Source organism: Solanum verrucosum, unplaced genomic scaffold (genome assembly GCF_900185275.1).
Source record: "Solanum verrucosum unplaced genomic scaffold, falcon-dt-bn FXZP01000302.1, whole genome shotgun sequence".
In the NCBI taxonomy this organism is placed as follows: Eukaryota; Viridiplantae; Streptophyta; class Magnoliopsida; order Solanales; family Solanaceae; genus Solanum; species Solanum verrucosum.
The window spans coordinates 1,724,119-1,739,018 of NW_026019914.1; the positions used below are offsets into that span (position 1 = coordinate 1,724,119).

Below are 14,900 nucleotides of genomic sequence, written 5' to 3' on the forward strand. Positions count from 1 at the left end.
AATACATATAAATTTAAGTAATATGTATAAGTATTTTTTAAAAATTGGGGGCCTCAAAAAATATGGGCCCCAAGCAATGACTTTAGTGGCCTAGTGGTTAAGACGGCCATGGATACCCCTAAAATCAAATCACATTGATGGAAATTGTCAAGACATAATTTGTTTGGCCAAGTTTTTGGGAAGCCAAAAATGATTATTTTTTTCGAAACTTTAGGCCGTAAGGGTCATTTGGTTACTAGCTAGACTTGTGCAAATATTAGTAATATGGAGATTATTTATATAAATTTTAGTTATTCATGTATTTGTTATCACATTTTCTACACTATGTATCTACGCTCTATGTTAATTACTAATACATGATTTAGTTATTTATATATTAGCTAGTCATCAAATTTTCTATCCTACATAAAATAATAATTAATTTTTACATATATTAATTGTAATATATGTGAGATTGTAAATTAGTAATCAAATTGCTGAATATTATATATAGAAACTAAAATGCTACAATGCATAGACCTCACTAGTGGTAGAAAACTTTAGAGATGGTTTTCGAATAACTTGTAAAATAAGCAAGAATATTCACGATATTTATATATATATATATATATATATATATATATATATATATATATATAGCATTCCATAATTCTTTATTAACACATCATATTACTATAGTTAAGCCAATCATGTCCGATATGTTTCTCCTAATGCAAGATAAGAATATTCATGCAATGAGTACTGTCTATTTTATTCTTTACGATCAAACAATGTTCACTTTCCCAAATCTGTCTATGAGCTTACAAGGCAACGGAATATATGCTTCAAGTTCAGACGCTTAATCTTTATAATTCAGATCACTTAAAAGACATTTCTTCGTTTAAATTTATATAAACATATTTCATTGGATACAAATTTTTAGAAAGAAAGATTTTCCAAACTTATTGTCATAAAAATTATTCTTGTTAAAATTAATGTGATAACGGGTGAAATGAAAATTCACTTTAAATTGCTTATACAAAAAAAATAAGATGTCATTTTCTCTAGGACATATATTAATATTAAAAGAAGTGTGTGTTAAATAAAATAAGATTTATAGAGTACCGAGAAATATTGTTTGTGAAAAGTGGGATTAACAAAATAATAAATAGAATTAATTATGGAAAAATTATGCGGATAAGCCAAAATATACTAGTTAATTTAAACATAACTATAATTTGAATTAATTACTGCTCGCAACTTCATTTTAGCTGTAATTACGTGCGCCTCTCTCCTCTCTCCTCTCTTCCTGTCTCTCGCCTCTCTCTTTTTTTATACATATACAACTACAAAATTATACAAATACAATTCGCCTCTCTCCACTTCCTGCCCTCTCTTGCTTGCCTTTCTCCTCCCTCTCCCAATCTCGCTCGCCTCTTTCCTCCCTCTCCCAATCTCCCTTGCAAGATATACAAATATATATGTATACTAGTTACATATATACAATTATGTGACATATATACATAAACAATTCGATAGATATATATACAATTCGTCTCTCTCCACTCTCTGCCCTCTCTCACTTAGCTCTCTCTTCCTTCTAATATGTACCTACGAATCGTAAATAGCTATAAAGCCTAATTAAAATTATTTTAGTGGCAATTTGTGAAAGTTCCTCTTGAAACTAAAGATGTATTATATATAGAAGTTTAAGAGAGAAAAAAATATAGATTTTGAATCTAACTTAACCTAAAATGTTAAAAGAAGATTATTAGATATCCCTTTTCCATGTAAACACAATTATCCATATTTGAATAGCATAATAAAGTTATTCCAGAAAAAAGTAAAAGAAGAGGCATATATATTCATTGGATAATATGACAACTCTGAGATCTCTTGAGTTGCATTGAAGAAACCTAAAGCTTCTTTGAAAAGAACAAGACATCTCTATCATCCTAACCTTTAACTTCTTTTACTACGTAATGGAACAATAATTTTAAAGCTAGAAAAAAGTAGCTTATCACGACATACCTTCTTCTCTATATAATATAATTAGTTGTTGTGAATATTGGTCGTTTTCATTAACAACTTGTTCATAATGGCAACTCCCACAAAGACGAGGCGTTTAAGCCCTGTAAGGTGCATAGCCCTTATAGCGTTAACCATTATTGTGATTGTAGGGCTAACAATACTTGTGATTTGGCTGTCGGTGAAGCCACGACGACCAATTTACTCAATTGAAAATGCATCACTCCACAATTACAACATGACAAAAAATGAGCATTTGTATGGAAATTTCAACTTCACGTTAAAGGCTTACAATCCAAATAGCAGGGTATCCATATATTATGACAGCATTGAAGTGAAGCTGTTTTACAATTCTTTACAGATTGCATTCAACAATGCGGAAACATTCTTTCAGCCTCATCGTAACGTGACTTATTTGGACCTTTTCCTTTCAGCCAAGGACGTTGCATTGTACGGAGACATTGCTCGTGATTTGAAGGAGGAGAGGACATCAGGAGCTGTGGAAGTGGAGATTAAAGTGAGAGCTAAGATAAGGTTCAAGGTTGGAATTTGGAAATCAAGTCATAGGAAGCTGAAGCTATCCTGTAGCCCTAGGGTGCCTGCTTCTTCAACCAAGGGTTCACAGACATCCCCTTGTGACTTGGATTTATAAGTTCATCTCAATTATTAATGTTTCTTATTTTTAATTATTTATGAATTGTTGTAATACTTTTTTTCATTTTCCTTTATTGAGCTAAGATTTCAATGAGTGGCAAGTATAATTGTTTGAAATTCATTTATTACATAAAAAAATCCCATCCCTACGTCATCCAAGGCTTCAACCATCCCCATGAACACCCCAAGCTCACCATCCCCAATCCATTCATTTATAATTAACTCCAGGGTGACAATTTCAGTCCATACTAATGAAATAGTCCATTTTATCCATATTTAATGACTTGGATGAGTCATATTTTAATTGGGTAAATATGGGCTTCAAACTATTTTAAGAGTCTCTACAAATATGATAAAAATTTGTAAAATATGGATATCCATATTGACCCATAATAGATCACTTAGTTTTCACGTCTACACAAAATTCTTAATTATGCTAAAAAACAAAAAAATTAATATTAACTTTTAATTTTCAAAAACATTAATTTATTTTTAAAAAAAATTGTAGTGTGGGCGGGGCTGAGCTTGGGGGTGGGGGGGGTGGGCAAGAACTTTTTTTTTTAATTTTTGAAAAAGACATAGATTTTTCTTTTTAGAGAAACATAAAAAACTTTGGGCATAGATGGGTGTGGAGGAAGAAGTGGGGTAGGGGTGGTGGTGGGGGGGGGGGTAAATTTTCTTGTTTTTTTGAAAAACATATATTTTTTTATGGAAAACATAAAAAAATTGGGGGTAGGTTGGTGGAAGGTGGGGTGGGGTGGTGGGGTGCCCGGGGGAGGGGGTAATTTTTTTTCTTTTTAAAACATAATTTGTTTTTTGGAAAACAAAAAAAAATTAGGGGTAGGTTGGTGGAAGGTGGGGGTGTGGGGGGGGGGGGAGGGAGGGGATAATTTTTTTTTTTTGGAAAACAAAAAAATTTAGGGGGAGGTTGGTGGAAGTTGTGGGGGTGGGGATGAGATTGGGGTGTGATGAGTCCGAGGTTTGGACTCATTTAGGAATTTATTTACAATTATTTAGTGTCCTCAAATGTTTAATTTGTGCAAATAACTAATGCAAAATCCTTGATTTCCAGGTACATGGATTAAGGAACAAAGCTAGGACATAAATGGGAAATAGAGACAACAGAAGCGAAAAAGAGAAGGGAAAAACATGCTTGATGATCGCCGATGTCACTCGGCGACTCGCCAAGTTTTCACTATACCGCCTAAAGTTACAGAATGATGAGGCTAAATTAGGGGTAACTTCGGCGAGCAGTAATTCCATTCGGCATGTCGCCAATTGCTTCGACGTTGGATGACCAGGTCGCCAAAAGTACTGATGGAGATCCAGACAAGTGCTGATGGGCGAGATGAAAGGAGAAAGAGAGACTCGCGGAACCACTCGGCTATCACGATCTGGATTGCCTAAAATTACAGTTGTTGGACTAAGAAGAAGTGGGAAAATGAAGGCGAGAGGAAGGAAAATCGGTGAATCACCGAAATGTCGGCGAAGCCCAACTTTCCTCGCCGATTGGTCCTAAACAGTCACACATCAGACTTGCATAAATTGATTTTTTCTAGAGAGAGAGTATTCAGAAACTGGAGGAACAAAGGATAGAAGAGAGAAAGAACACTACTAGGGGTGATTTCCTAGTGATTTTAGCAAAAACTTTCTTTGAGGTTTTGTAATAGAGGATATTTTTAGTTAAATTTAACTTTTAATTTTCGTTTTTACCTAGCTATGAAAAACATGGCAGATGTTGATTTTCCTCTGTTTGCTATGATTGGCTAAAACCCTCTCCTTGTGGTTTTGACTATGTGACCAGTTTTTGAGTTTTACTAAGTGGGTGTCATTGATTTGTGAATAATGCTGTTAATTTGAAGTGGGTCTGAATTGCTACTGCGTTTTGAGGTTGTCTTGCATGATTAGTGTAACAAGTTCATTTTTTGGTGCTTGCTCGAGAGAGAAGTACAAAGCCAAAGCAGCAAATTTAGCATCCTTAGTAGTGGGTCACCATGATTTCAACTTGAGAAAGTGAAACATGGAATCCATCCTTTGTATCTAGCTCGAGAAAATGGATTTGATAAGGTTGAGGGCTGGACATCTTCCGTCTAGTGTTGAAGTTTGAGAGAATTCGACAAAGATAAGGTAATTGTTCGAGAGAAAATTGCTTTACATATAGTTCGACCTACCCACAACAATTTATCCTATTGTAAGCATCAATTTTCATCAACTAAGTTAAATTCAATAATTGGTTGGTCAATTCCCCAAGTGTTACTTCACTATTTGATCGTTTCGTGTTAAGTGTTGACTTGGATTAATAATTATAACCTGAAATTTGAAGCTAAACCAGAAAGGTACAATAAATGTTCATTTGAAGAGATTGTTGTCATACTTCTATAATTGAATTCGAAGGAAAAGCTACTCTCTTTGGGATCGACCCCGACTCATTCAGTTGGGTTATATACTGACTGGCATTCGTTGACACTTAGAACTGGATGAAGTGTCTTTGAAACGTTAATCAAAATGGCACCGCGTCGGGGAGTAGCATTACTTAGAATTCTTTGATCGAAGATTTGATTTGGGAATTTGGTGGCTGTAGTTGAATTGGCTTAAGCTGCATTGTGTAGTGTTGGTTGGGCTACATAGAATTAAAAATAAGTGAAGAAGAGGGGAATGGTAGTCAAGCAGGTCATCGAGACGGTATCGACGATATCAATATTGTTTACAACTCATCTCATGCAGGTGAAATGGGTGCAATTTGCATACCACAAGCTGATGGGAATGCAATATTTGAGGTCACTAGCACGACTTTTCATCTCCTCCAAATGAGGGGACTCTATGGAGGGCTAGAACACGAAGACCCACATAAGCATGTAAGTAATTTTACAGAGGTGTGTAGACCGTTTTCATTCAACAATGTGCCTCAAGAGTCAATTCGGCTTCGATTATTTCCATTATCTTTAAATGGGGAGGCTAGCAAGTGGTTGTTCGAGTTACCGAACAATTCCATCACATCATGGGAGGAGCTGATTATAGCATTCAATGCAACATTCTTTCCCCCTATCAAGGATGATGAAACATAGAGACGACATTCAAGGTTTCAAGCAATGGGAGGGTGAACCCATCCATGAAACGTGGGTGAGGTTTAAGAAACTCTTACTTAAATGCCCAACTCACTGGCAACCAAACTATTTGGTACTCCAATATTTTTACCGGAGTATTGATTCAATTAATAAAGGAGTTGCTGATTAATTGGTACGAGTGGGAATAATGTTTGCAATCGTTTGAAGTGGCTTCATTTCTTATTGATGACATGACGGAAATAAATCAAGCTTGGTACACTCAAAAGGATCAAGTCTCTCTGTTTTGTTTTAGAATGACACAAAAACAACTTGATAAGGAAAGAGAAAGGGATGCAAACATCAAGAAAATGTTGACCCAAATGGAGCTATTACAAGAGCATATGATGGAGAATGTGGGAAAAACCAAAGGGACAATCAGAGTGTTTAAAGTTTAAGAGGGTTCTTCCTCAGGCTATTCAAAGTTGGGGGAGAACCAAGGTTGGAATTCCAGGAGATATGAGGAGGGTTTTCACCCACACTATTTACAAGGAGGTGGAAATCAAGGTTGAATCTATCATAATGGGGAGGATCAAAGGAGATACTATCAAGATTGGGATGAACATAGTGATTATTGGAGAAGGGAGGATGGCCATGAAGAGGACCACACTCACTCGAGTGAGAGCCCAAAATCGAAAGGGAGTGCAAGTAGTCCTCGGGTGAATGATTTGCTGTCACGCATCCTTGATTAAGTTGAAGGTTCAGATGATTTGTTGAAGGGGATGAAAGCTGACTTTTCATCATTGAACAGTAAAGTGAACCCTCACGCAGATGCAGTCAAGATACTTGAAGGTCAATTGAGTTTACTTTCAGCACAATTGAAACAAAAAATGATGATGGAAGATGATGATAGAGGGCTGGGTGTGGTTACTCATAGTGGAAAGGTAGCAATAGGTGATGTGAGTAATTTAGGGGTAGGTTGGTGGAAGAGGTGTGTGTGTGGAAGGGGGGGGGGAGGGAGTAATTTCTTTTTTTTTTTTTGAAAAACATAATTTTTTCTGGAAAACAAAAAGATATTCGAGGTAGGTTGGTGGAAGGGGGTGGCGGTGCCCGAGGGGAGGGGGTAAATTTTTTTATTTTTTTAAAAACATAAAAAGAAACTCAATTTTTCTTATGAAAAACCATAAAATAGAAAACTGAAAATTGGGGGGGGGTTGGGGTAGATTTGTTTTAAAAAAAACATTAAAAAAAGTTGGGGTGGATGGGTGCAGGTGGTGGTAGGGGGGATGAAGGCGGGGTGAGGGGGGAGGGTATGGGGGTGGAGAGGGATGAAAGCGGCGCGGGGGTTAGAAAACATAAAATAAAATTAGGGGGTGGATGAATTGGAGGTAGGGGTGGAGTGAGTAGAATAAAAAATTACTTTAAAAACTTAAAACATATAAATTCATTTTTCAATTCTTCAATCAATGTGGATGAAATATTGGTAAACTCATATCCAATCCGTCCATTAATTACTCAAACCATATTTACCCATATAGAATATGGGCAGATTAGATAATTACCCATTTTTGTTCAAACCATTTTAAATCCATCCAAATCCAACCAAATCCAACCATTTACCACCCATAACACCAATATATAGCCTTCTTTAAAATTAAAAAAAATATTATAAATATTATTTTTTATTCCCTTTGTTTGTATTCATCTGTTTCTCTTTGTTTATATTCTTGTGTTTCTCTTTATACTAATCAAATTCTTTGCAATTACTTCGTCGTTTAATTTATATTTGTATTTTGATAATGTCAATAGTGCATTTTCATGTTCAATATAATTCGTATTTATTTAATTGATTAATTTTGTTTAAATCAAATATTAACAAGACATCCTGGTATCGATTATCGTCTTTAAATCTTTAACTTGGGTAAAAAAAATTAATAGTAAAATCCTTGGAAATAATTTATCATATTTCTTAGAAATGATTAAATTCTTAGATAATGCATACGTTTTTTTTAAGGATCCTATTTATAACTTGACCAAAATTTTATACTATTATTATTATTATTAAAAACGATTAAACATCAACTTAATTGATTTGACTTGATTTCAACAATTGTAAAATAAAATAATGATCCAAACTAAATCACGAGCAATCCTGTTAAAAGTATTAAGTTTCGACTTTTGATGACTAGATATATTTAATAAGAAAGATAATAAAATTTCATGAAGGAACGTAAAAAGGAGAAGAATAAGATACTGAATAGGAGAGAGAGAAAGAAATGGAGATTTTACCCCATGTTATGTAGTGGGACCCAACTCCACTTGGCAAAACATGAGAGGATCTCATACATGTACTGTCTGCAATGTTATATTTATGCCTCTCACAGAATGCAATTTTTCCAAAAATTCCACCCCTTCGTCCTTGATCCAGCCCCATGAACACAAGTAACACCCCGAAACCTAGTAGGCTAAGTAAGTGACCAAGTGAGAGGTCATAAGCAAAAGAATGAGCGTGGACACCCTTCACGAAAACCTAGACGAGCCGTGAAGGGAACCACGAGGCGTGGTGTAGCTCGTGAAGGCTCACAGTGTCATGCCAAAGAGGGCTCCCCTTTCACGAGCACCTAGACGGATCGTGGTGAGCACCACGACACGTAGTGATGCCCGTGAAGGGGGAGACAGTAGCTCCTTTAAGGCTGACTCTTCACACGAGCCACTAGACGACTCGTGAGGGCCAAGACAACTCGTGGTGCGGGTCATGAGGGAGTCAAGAGTTTATGGGGTGTCCCCAAACCACTGGTCAAGGACCAGGACTGCCACGACGGCCCGTATGATCCTTGACGGCTCGTGAAGGGCATCGTGTGGGCGGGTTCGTCAACTGTAAGTTCAGGGCCATTTGGGCTTTTCTAGATTTCTTTAAAACAATACTATGTTGTTTGCCTATGCCTAGGACCCCTATATAAGTGATTTTAACCCCATATTAATTCATTCACTTCATTCTCTTTAAATTGACCAAAAGAAGTTGAGTCTTTCTCTCCCAAGAATATTTCTCTCTCTAGAAGTTTGAAGAAGAAGATTTAAGATAAGGTTCAAGGTCAAACCTCCATTCGTCAATTTCTTTTGGGCCTTGATATCAAGGTATGGTAGCTTTTGATCAATGGAACCATTGCATCCATGGGTCCCAAAGTTCTCCAAATTGAAAAGTAGAAAATCCCCAATTTATGTTAGGGTTTTTCTTCCAAGTTATGGGTTCTTATGAATGTTGATTCAATTGATTGAATTATGATTAATTATGCATGCATTGAGATGATTCTACGCTTTTATGATGAAATTCTATGTACCCATGCTTAACCCATGTTTCTAAGAAGAAATTGATTTAAAATGGGTTTTAATCTATGAAAGGAGAATTTATGGATTTATTTTTATTCGTATTGGATAAATAATATGAGATATGAATTTCTTTGATATTGAAGCATATGTGACGATTTATGATATGAATTGCTTTGAGATGGAAGCATATGTTATTAAATGTTGATTATTGATGTGATTGTTGTGGAAGGGATTTTCCCACATGATTTCTTGTGAAGGAATGCTAAAGGCTTTCTCACATTGAATGAGTCTAGGATGAAAGGATTTCTCACCTAAAATGAATATAAGCTAAGGAACTATGAAAATGAAAGGACAAGAGGCGATTACCCATGATCCTTTATGAGAAGGCAAGAGACGATTCCACATGTCCTTAAAAGATAAGCTATGATATGTTAGGATAGATGATGAACTCGGATTGTTGCTTGAGTTTGCCTTCCATGATGAGTAAGACTAGAGGCGGTTACCCATGCCTTGACTAAGATGAATTAAGGTTACTTCAAGAAGTACCCCTTACTTGTTGAGATGATCTATTATGTCGCTGATTATGCTTCATGACTTATGTTGTCTAACTCGTATGTTATGTTTATGCATCCTATCATATTTAGTACACTTTTGTATTAACACATACTCTTTCCTACATTTCTTATCCAAATATAGGTTATCCAAATGTAGGGTCCAACATTCCCGATTCTCACCTCTGTGGCTAGGACCCATAGTAGAAAAACAGCTGAAGATTGGTGAGTCCTCATTCAATAGAGTATTTGTCCACTACTTTCCTTATGTTCTTTTTATTTTGAGTTTTTGAACATTGATGTACGGGTTACGTCCCAAGATTCCATTGTATTAGATGGTTTTTGAGTTGTGTAGACTTTTGCTTTGCTTTGAAAAATTTGCTTATCTTGAAATAATGTTTTAAATGTTATCTATTTCTATTATCTTGACTATGAAAGCTAAGTGGCTTGTATGAAGCCTTTTTGGGTCTTGTACGCCATGTTACATCTAGGGGGTACCCCTAGGTCGTGATAACACCCCAAACTCACCCTCCCCAATCCGTTAATTTCTAATTAACTCTAGTGAAGGGAATATGTGTTTTTCTATTGTTCTTTGACACAACCTAGACCTTTGTTTTAAATGAACTTTTAGCCTAAATTAAATGGGTTTCCTAACGTGTTTCAATGAAGCAGTAAAAATAGTAAACAAAGAACACACTATTTTTACGTGGAAAAACCCAATTAAAAAGCTGTAAAAATCACAACATGTGCCTCTGTAAGATATACTCTCAACTTCACCAAATCACAATGAGCCTTGCAACAAAAGATTAAAAACATATGTTACCTAAGTACTTATAAACTATAATTTCTAATTAACACATAAGCCTCCCAAGATATATGTTCCCGGGTCTTTGAGTTGCCCCAACTTGAAGACTATAATCCTAATTCAGCTTATAACTTCCTAAACCTAAGAATACATCGAAACTCAACACAAATAAAATAGCCTAAAATATAAACTTTGTAACACGATCAGGTTCTTCAAAGTGTTTCTTCCATATTCAACAACACTATAAAGTCAATATGTTAATTGTCATTTTTCTCTGTAAGTGTGTGAGTTGTTCTTCACTACTAACTCATCTTTGATTCAAACTCTCTTGACTTTGAGTTCCACTTTAAGTTGGATTCCTTCTTTCGTCAGACTCCTCGCTTCATTGGTGTTGTAGTCATAGTACAACTCTTCCATTTAACACTTATTTGCTTATCTTAAGTTTATCAAAATAGTTCTTTATCCATTACTTGATTTGTGCCTTTTTGTCTTTAGTTCTGTCGTTATTAATTTTGTAAATTGGCACCGAATTCATCTACTTGAGATTGTGTGGCTTTTCAACAGCTTGACTGAAATGTTTGATCTTTCTCTGTCAATCATTTAAATTGCATATACTCCAACACCTATGATTTTGTACAAACGTACACTAAACAAATCTAGCACTGAAGGTAACTTTGCATCAAGCTCATACTATTCAGCTATTGGGGGTTACTCTTGTCAAGGTGATATCAATAGAGTGAAAGTTCCTTCTAGATCATATGACATAGTTTATGGTAAACCCTTCATTAATATATTCATATTTTTTCATTTGGAACATGTTGTTGTCTGATGCTTATCGTGACCAACGACACTAACCTACGATATGAGTGGTTTTGAGAATTAATAGAAAAATAAAATTAAGCTCTAACTAGTCGTAGCTAAAGACATTAACGAACAGAAACATGGTAAATTAAAGGGGGTGACACGAAAGTGTCAAATATCATTTGGGGTTTTGTCACAATTAGTAAAAACAACAAAAATAACAAGAAAATCAAGTATGGGTAAAAATTCTTGGGGTGTGACCGTAATACAAGTTGAGATAAGTAGTTGGGTACATTCTTTTGAAAGGAAATTTGTAAGATAATAGTGACTAGGCTAAGTTTTAAATGGAAATAAGTTCCCTCTTGGGCAACTTAACCCGTTTCAAATGCATTCCTCTTGGACACGCATTTGCCGCATGAAGACCAGCCTACGTCTTACCCCACTCACTCTCTCAAGTTGAGTGTTAGAATATGAGACTAGGGCTCACCCTCTCGGGCTGAACCTCATGTCGACCCACTCCTTAGGCCATAAGTCTAGTGGTCATGGTTTCTCGACCTCCTTCTCGGGCAAGCTAAAAACACATGGGTGGCTTTATATTTACAACTACAAACCCTTTAGGTTTAACCACAACCAGTAGGTGAAATCACCATTAAACTATATCTAATTTATCAGCAAGCAAGACCCAACAATAATATCAACACATATTTGCTAAATCACACCCCAAAGAATGGGGGGTTTTAGCCACACATCAAGATATAATAAAAAAACACCTAAAATGATAGTGAAATCAAATGGGTATAAACCTTGATTTAAGCAAAGGAAAAAAGAATGGAGAAGACTCACTTCCAACTTGGGGAAGAAGAAATACATCCTTCTTTCTTCAAGTCTCCCAAAAAACCCTCTCCAAACTTGAGAGAAAATATCCAAAAAAGTACTATTCTATTTTGGAAATTAAAATAAATGTTCGACTCTCTAAAAATTAATAACAAGTTTAGTATTTATAGACTTCAGAAAATAGTGTTGGCGGATCTTTCGGCGAAGTTAGTTGATGCCGCTGAATGACTCGGCGACTCGCCCTTCTTCTGTTTCAGCGCCGTTTCATGCTTGCCTTCAGCATCTTCATCTTCTGGACCATTGGGCGATATAGTACTGCTTCGCGGAAATATTTGGTGAAGTGCCGATTGCTCCTTTTATCGCCTTTTTGATCCTTCTCCTTCAGGGTTTCGCATACTGGAACAAAGGGCGGAGTCTGTCCTTTAGGCGAATCGCCAAAGGTTCTTGGCGATGCTCATGCTTCAACTTCTTCGTTCTTTTCAGCCATTTTGTTCCTTTTTGCGCCTAAGTGTCCATGCTTCCAGTAAAACTTGAAATATCTAAAACTTAAGAATTTCATCAGATATTGAGACAAAATAAGCATTTGAGGACACTATTTCTATCAAAATAAAGCCCTAAATGAGTCCAATTTGTGGACTCATCAACACCCCAACTTATACTTTTGCTTGTCCTCAAGCAAACTCAAGTTCAACCTTTCAAAAAGAATGTCTCAAACAGTGCTGCACAAGATGCAATCATGAACATACACAACAAGACTCAAATTACTTATGCAAAGTTCAACTGTGTATTCAAAGATTCAAGTTGTGACACACCATTACCAGAGATTCTCATGCTCGCAAAACTTGCTACTTGTGCATGTTCAAGCTCAACAAAAAGTATCTAAATGCCCTCACATGAAGAACGATTCCATATTCACACATAGAGGTTAATCAATTCAAGATCAGGAATCCGATGCAACACTCACACTCAAAAAGAGGAACACAATGCATGTTTTCACCCATAGGTTTGACCTTATTTTCCAATCGACTTTTGATTCGGATTTTTCAAGATAAAAAAGAGGTCTTTCTAAGGCTTGTAATGGGGATGAGTGCAAATGTATGGTCACTTAGGCTCAGTGGCTCCTTCCTCGAGAGATGTAGTATGCTCAAGGCATTCCCTTCTTTTCCGTTATCGATTCTTTTTCTAGTGCTTCTAAGTCACCTTTTTATTCACTTTTCTGTCCAGGTGCAGGTAGTCCGCATCTTCACAGACATGTCTATTTCACCGAGCCTCTCTCCGAGACAGTGCCCAGATCGTTACGCCTTTCGTGTGGGTCGGAACTTACCCGACAAGGAATTTGAGATTTTTTAATTTGGACCATCATAAGGACTAAATTAATCTTACCTAGAAGATGTAAACTCAATTTGGTAACGATTTTTATCTTTTTATGATGTCTAGCTAAAACCCCAATTCTTAAGGTATGATTATGTGCTTGTGGGTATTGCTAATTCTTAGTTGAAATGTTGTTTAGATGTGATTTCAATCATTAATTGTTGTTTAATTTAAAGAATTGTTGTTGCAAATGTAGTTCTACCTTCGTATTTTTGGCTTGCTCTAGAGAGAGGTTTTAAAACCCAGATTGTTGATTAATGGTCTGTATTGGGTTATCATGGGTTCAGCTCGAGAGAGTGAATCCTAAACCCTTTTCCACACATTGAGCTCAAAAGAACTAAGGTGTAAGTTGTTTTTATTTTGCATGCTTGTCAATGTTCGACAGAAATTGACTTGATTCAGAGTAAATTGTTCGAGACAAAGTTTATCTCCGCTATAGTAAAGCTTAATCACTAATATTTAGCTATTTTATAATAGTTGCAGTTACCCATTTGTCTACATTAGCCTATAATCAAATTACATCCCAAGAACCCCTCTCATTATTGTTATTTTTTTATTGTTTTGATGTTGTTGTAGTTGATAAATAAAACCAAAGCCCCCTTTATTTGACATTAGTGTCACCCCCTGATTTGAATTATGTTTTTATTCGTAAATGTATCCTATGGCTGATTTGAACATATTCACACTTTACTCTTGAATCTTAAACATGTACCACTTCCTGTGGGATTCGACCCCAACTCATTTAGTTGGTTTATTATATAGACTAACGATCGTTGATGGTTAGAACTAGATTAAGTGTCCTTGAAACGTTAAAATCAAAAAGAAAAAACCCCTGCTTATATATAAAAATAAAAACAACCTTTGAAAATTGAAATGAAAAAAAGGTTTGGTGAAATAAAAAGGTGTTTCCAATTAAATGAGTGACAAGTCCAAGTTTGAGTTGTCAAATGAAATGAAATGAAAATAATTTGAGAAGAGGTAAAGATAATTGCAACAATTCTTTGAAAAGGTGAAGTCACTAAGCCAAATTGACCATACCTTAACCCTCAGCCCCATTAGAAGCCTAAAAGACCCTTGAGATCTGGCATGAACTAGGTTGTATGATGATTTGAAGATATGGGTAAACCATTGAGATGAAGATTGAATGTATTTCTCTTTTGGAAGATTGAGAGTTGTATTGATTCTTAACTTCTTTATTGATTTACTTGTGAGAGCATGTAATCGTTCTTGATGTGAGGTTACTCGAATACATTTGTTAAAACATAGTTTGCATTATAGAAGTCGTGCCTTAGAGTTTGGTTTATAAGTATCCTTTTCCTAATCCTTCTCTTGTGTTTATAGGAAATGAATACGAGGGCGAATCGAAGGAGAGAGGAAGATGAGTTAGGTGATGAGGGAGTTCGTCCTCAAGTTGTGCAAAATGGTCAAGGTGTGCAATGCAATCAAGTTCCTATAGGTGAGCAAGAGAATGAGGTTCCGGTGGTTCCCCCGGCCATGACTAATGAAGAG

General features: G+C 35.9%; 1 protein-coding gene across 1 annotated transcript; it reads left to right on the forward strand.

Annotated features, from left to right (window-relative positions):
• Nucleotides 1–2,077: 2,077 nt before the first annotated feature.
• Nucleotides 2,078–2,755, forward strand: LOC125822741 (uncharacterized protein At1g08160-like). Its single transcript, XM_049502183.1, has one exon. The coding sequence runs from the start codon at nucleotides 2,078–2,080 to the stop codon at nucleotides 2,657–2,659; it is 582 nt and encodes a 193-aa protein (XP_049358140.1). The 3' UTR covers nucleotides 2,660–2,755.
• Nucleotides 2,756–14,900: the final 12,145 nt, after the last annotated feature.

What these genes read in the sequence shown, in the direction of transcription:
- LOC125822741 (XM_049502183.1), top strand. Translation starts at nt 2,078, where the DNA reads ATGGCAACTCCCACAAAGACGAGGCGTTTAAGCCCTGTAAGGTGCATA.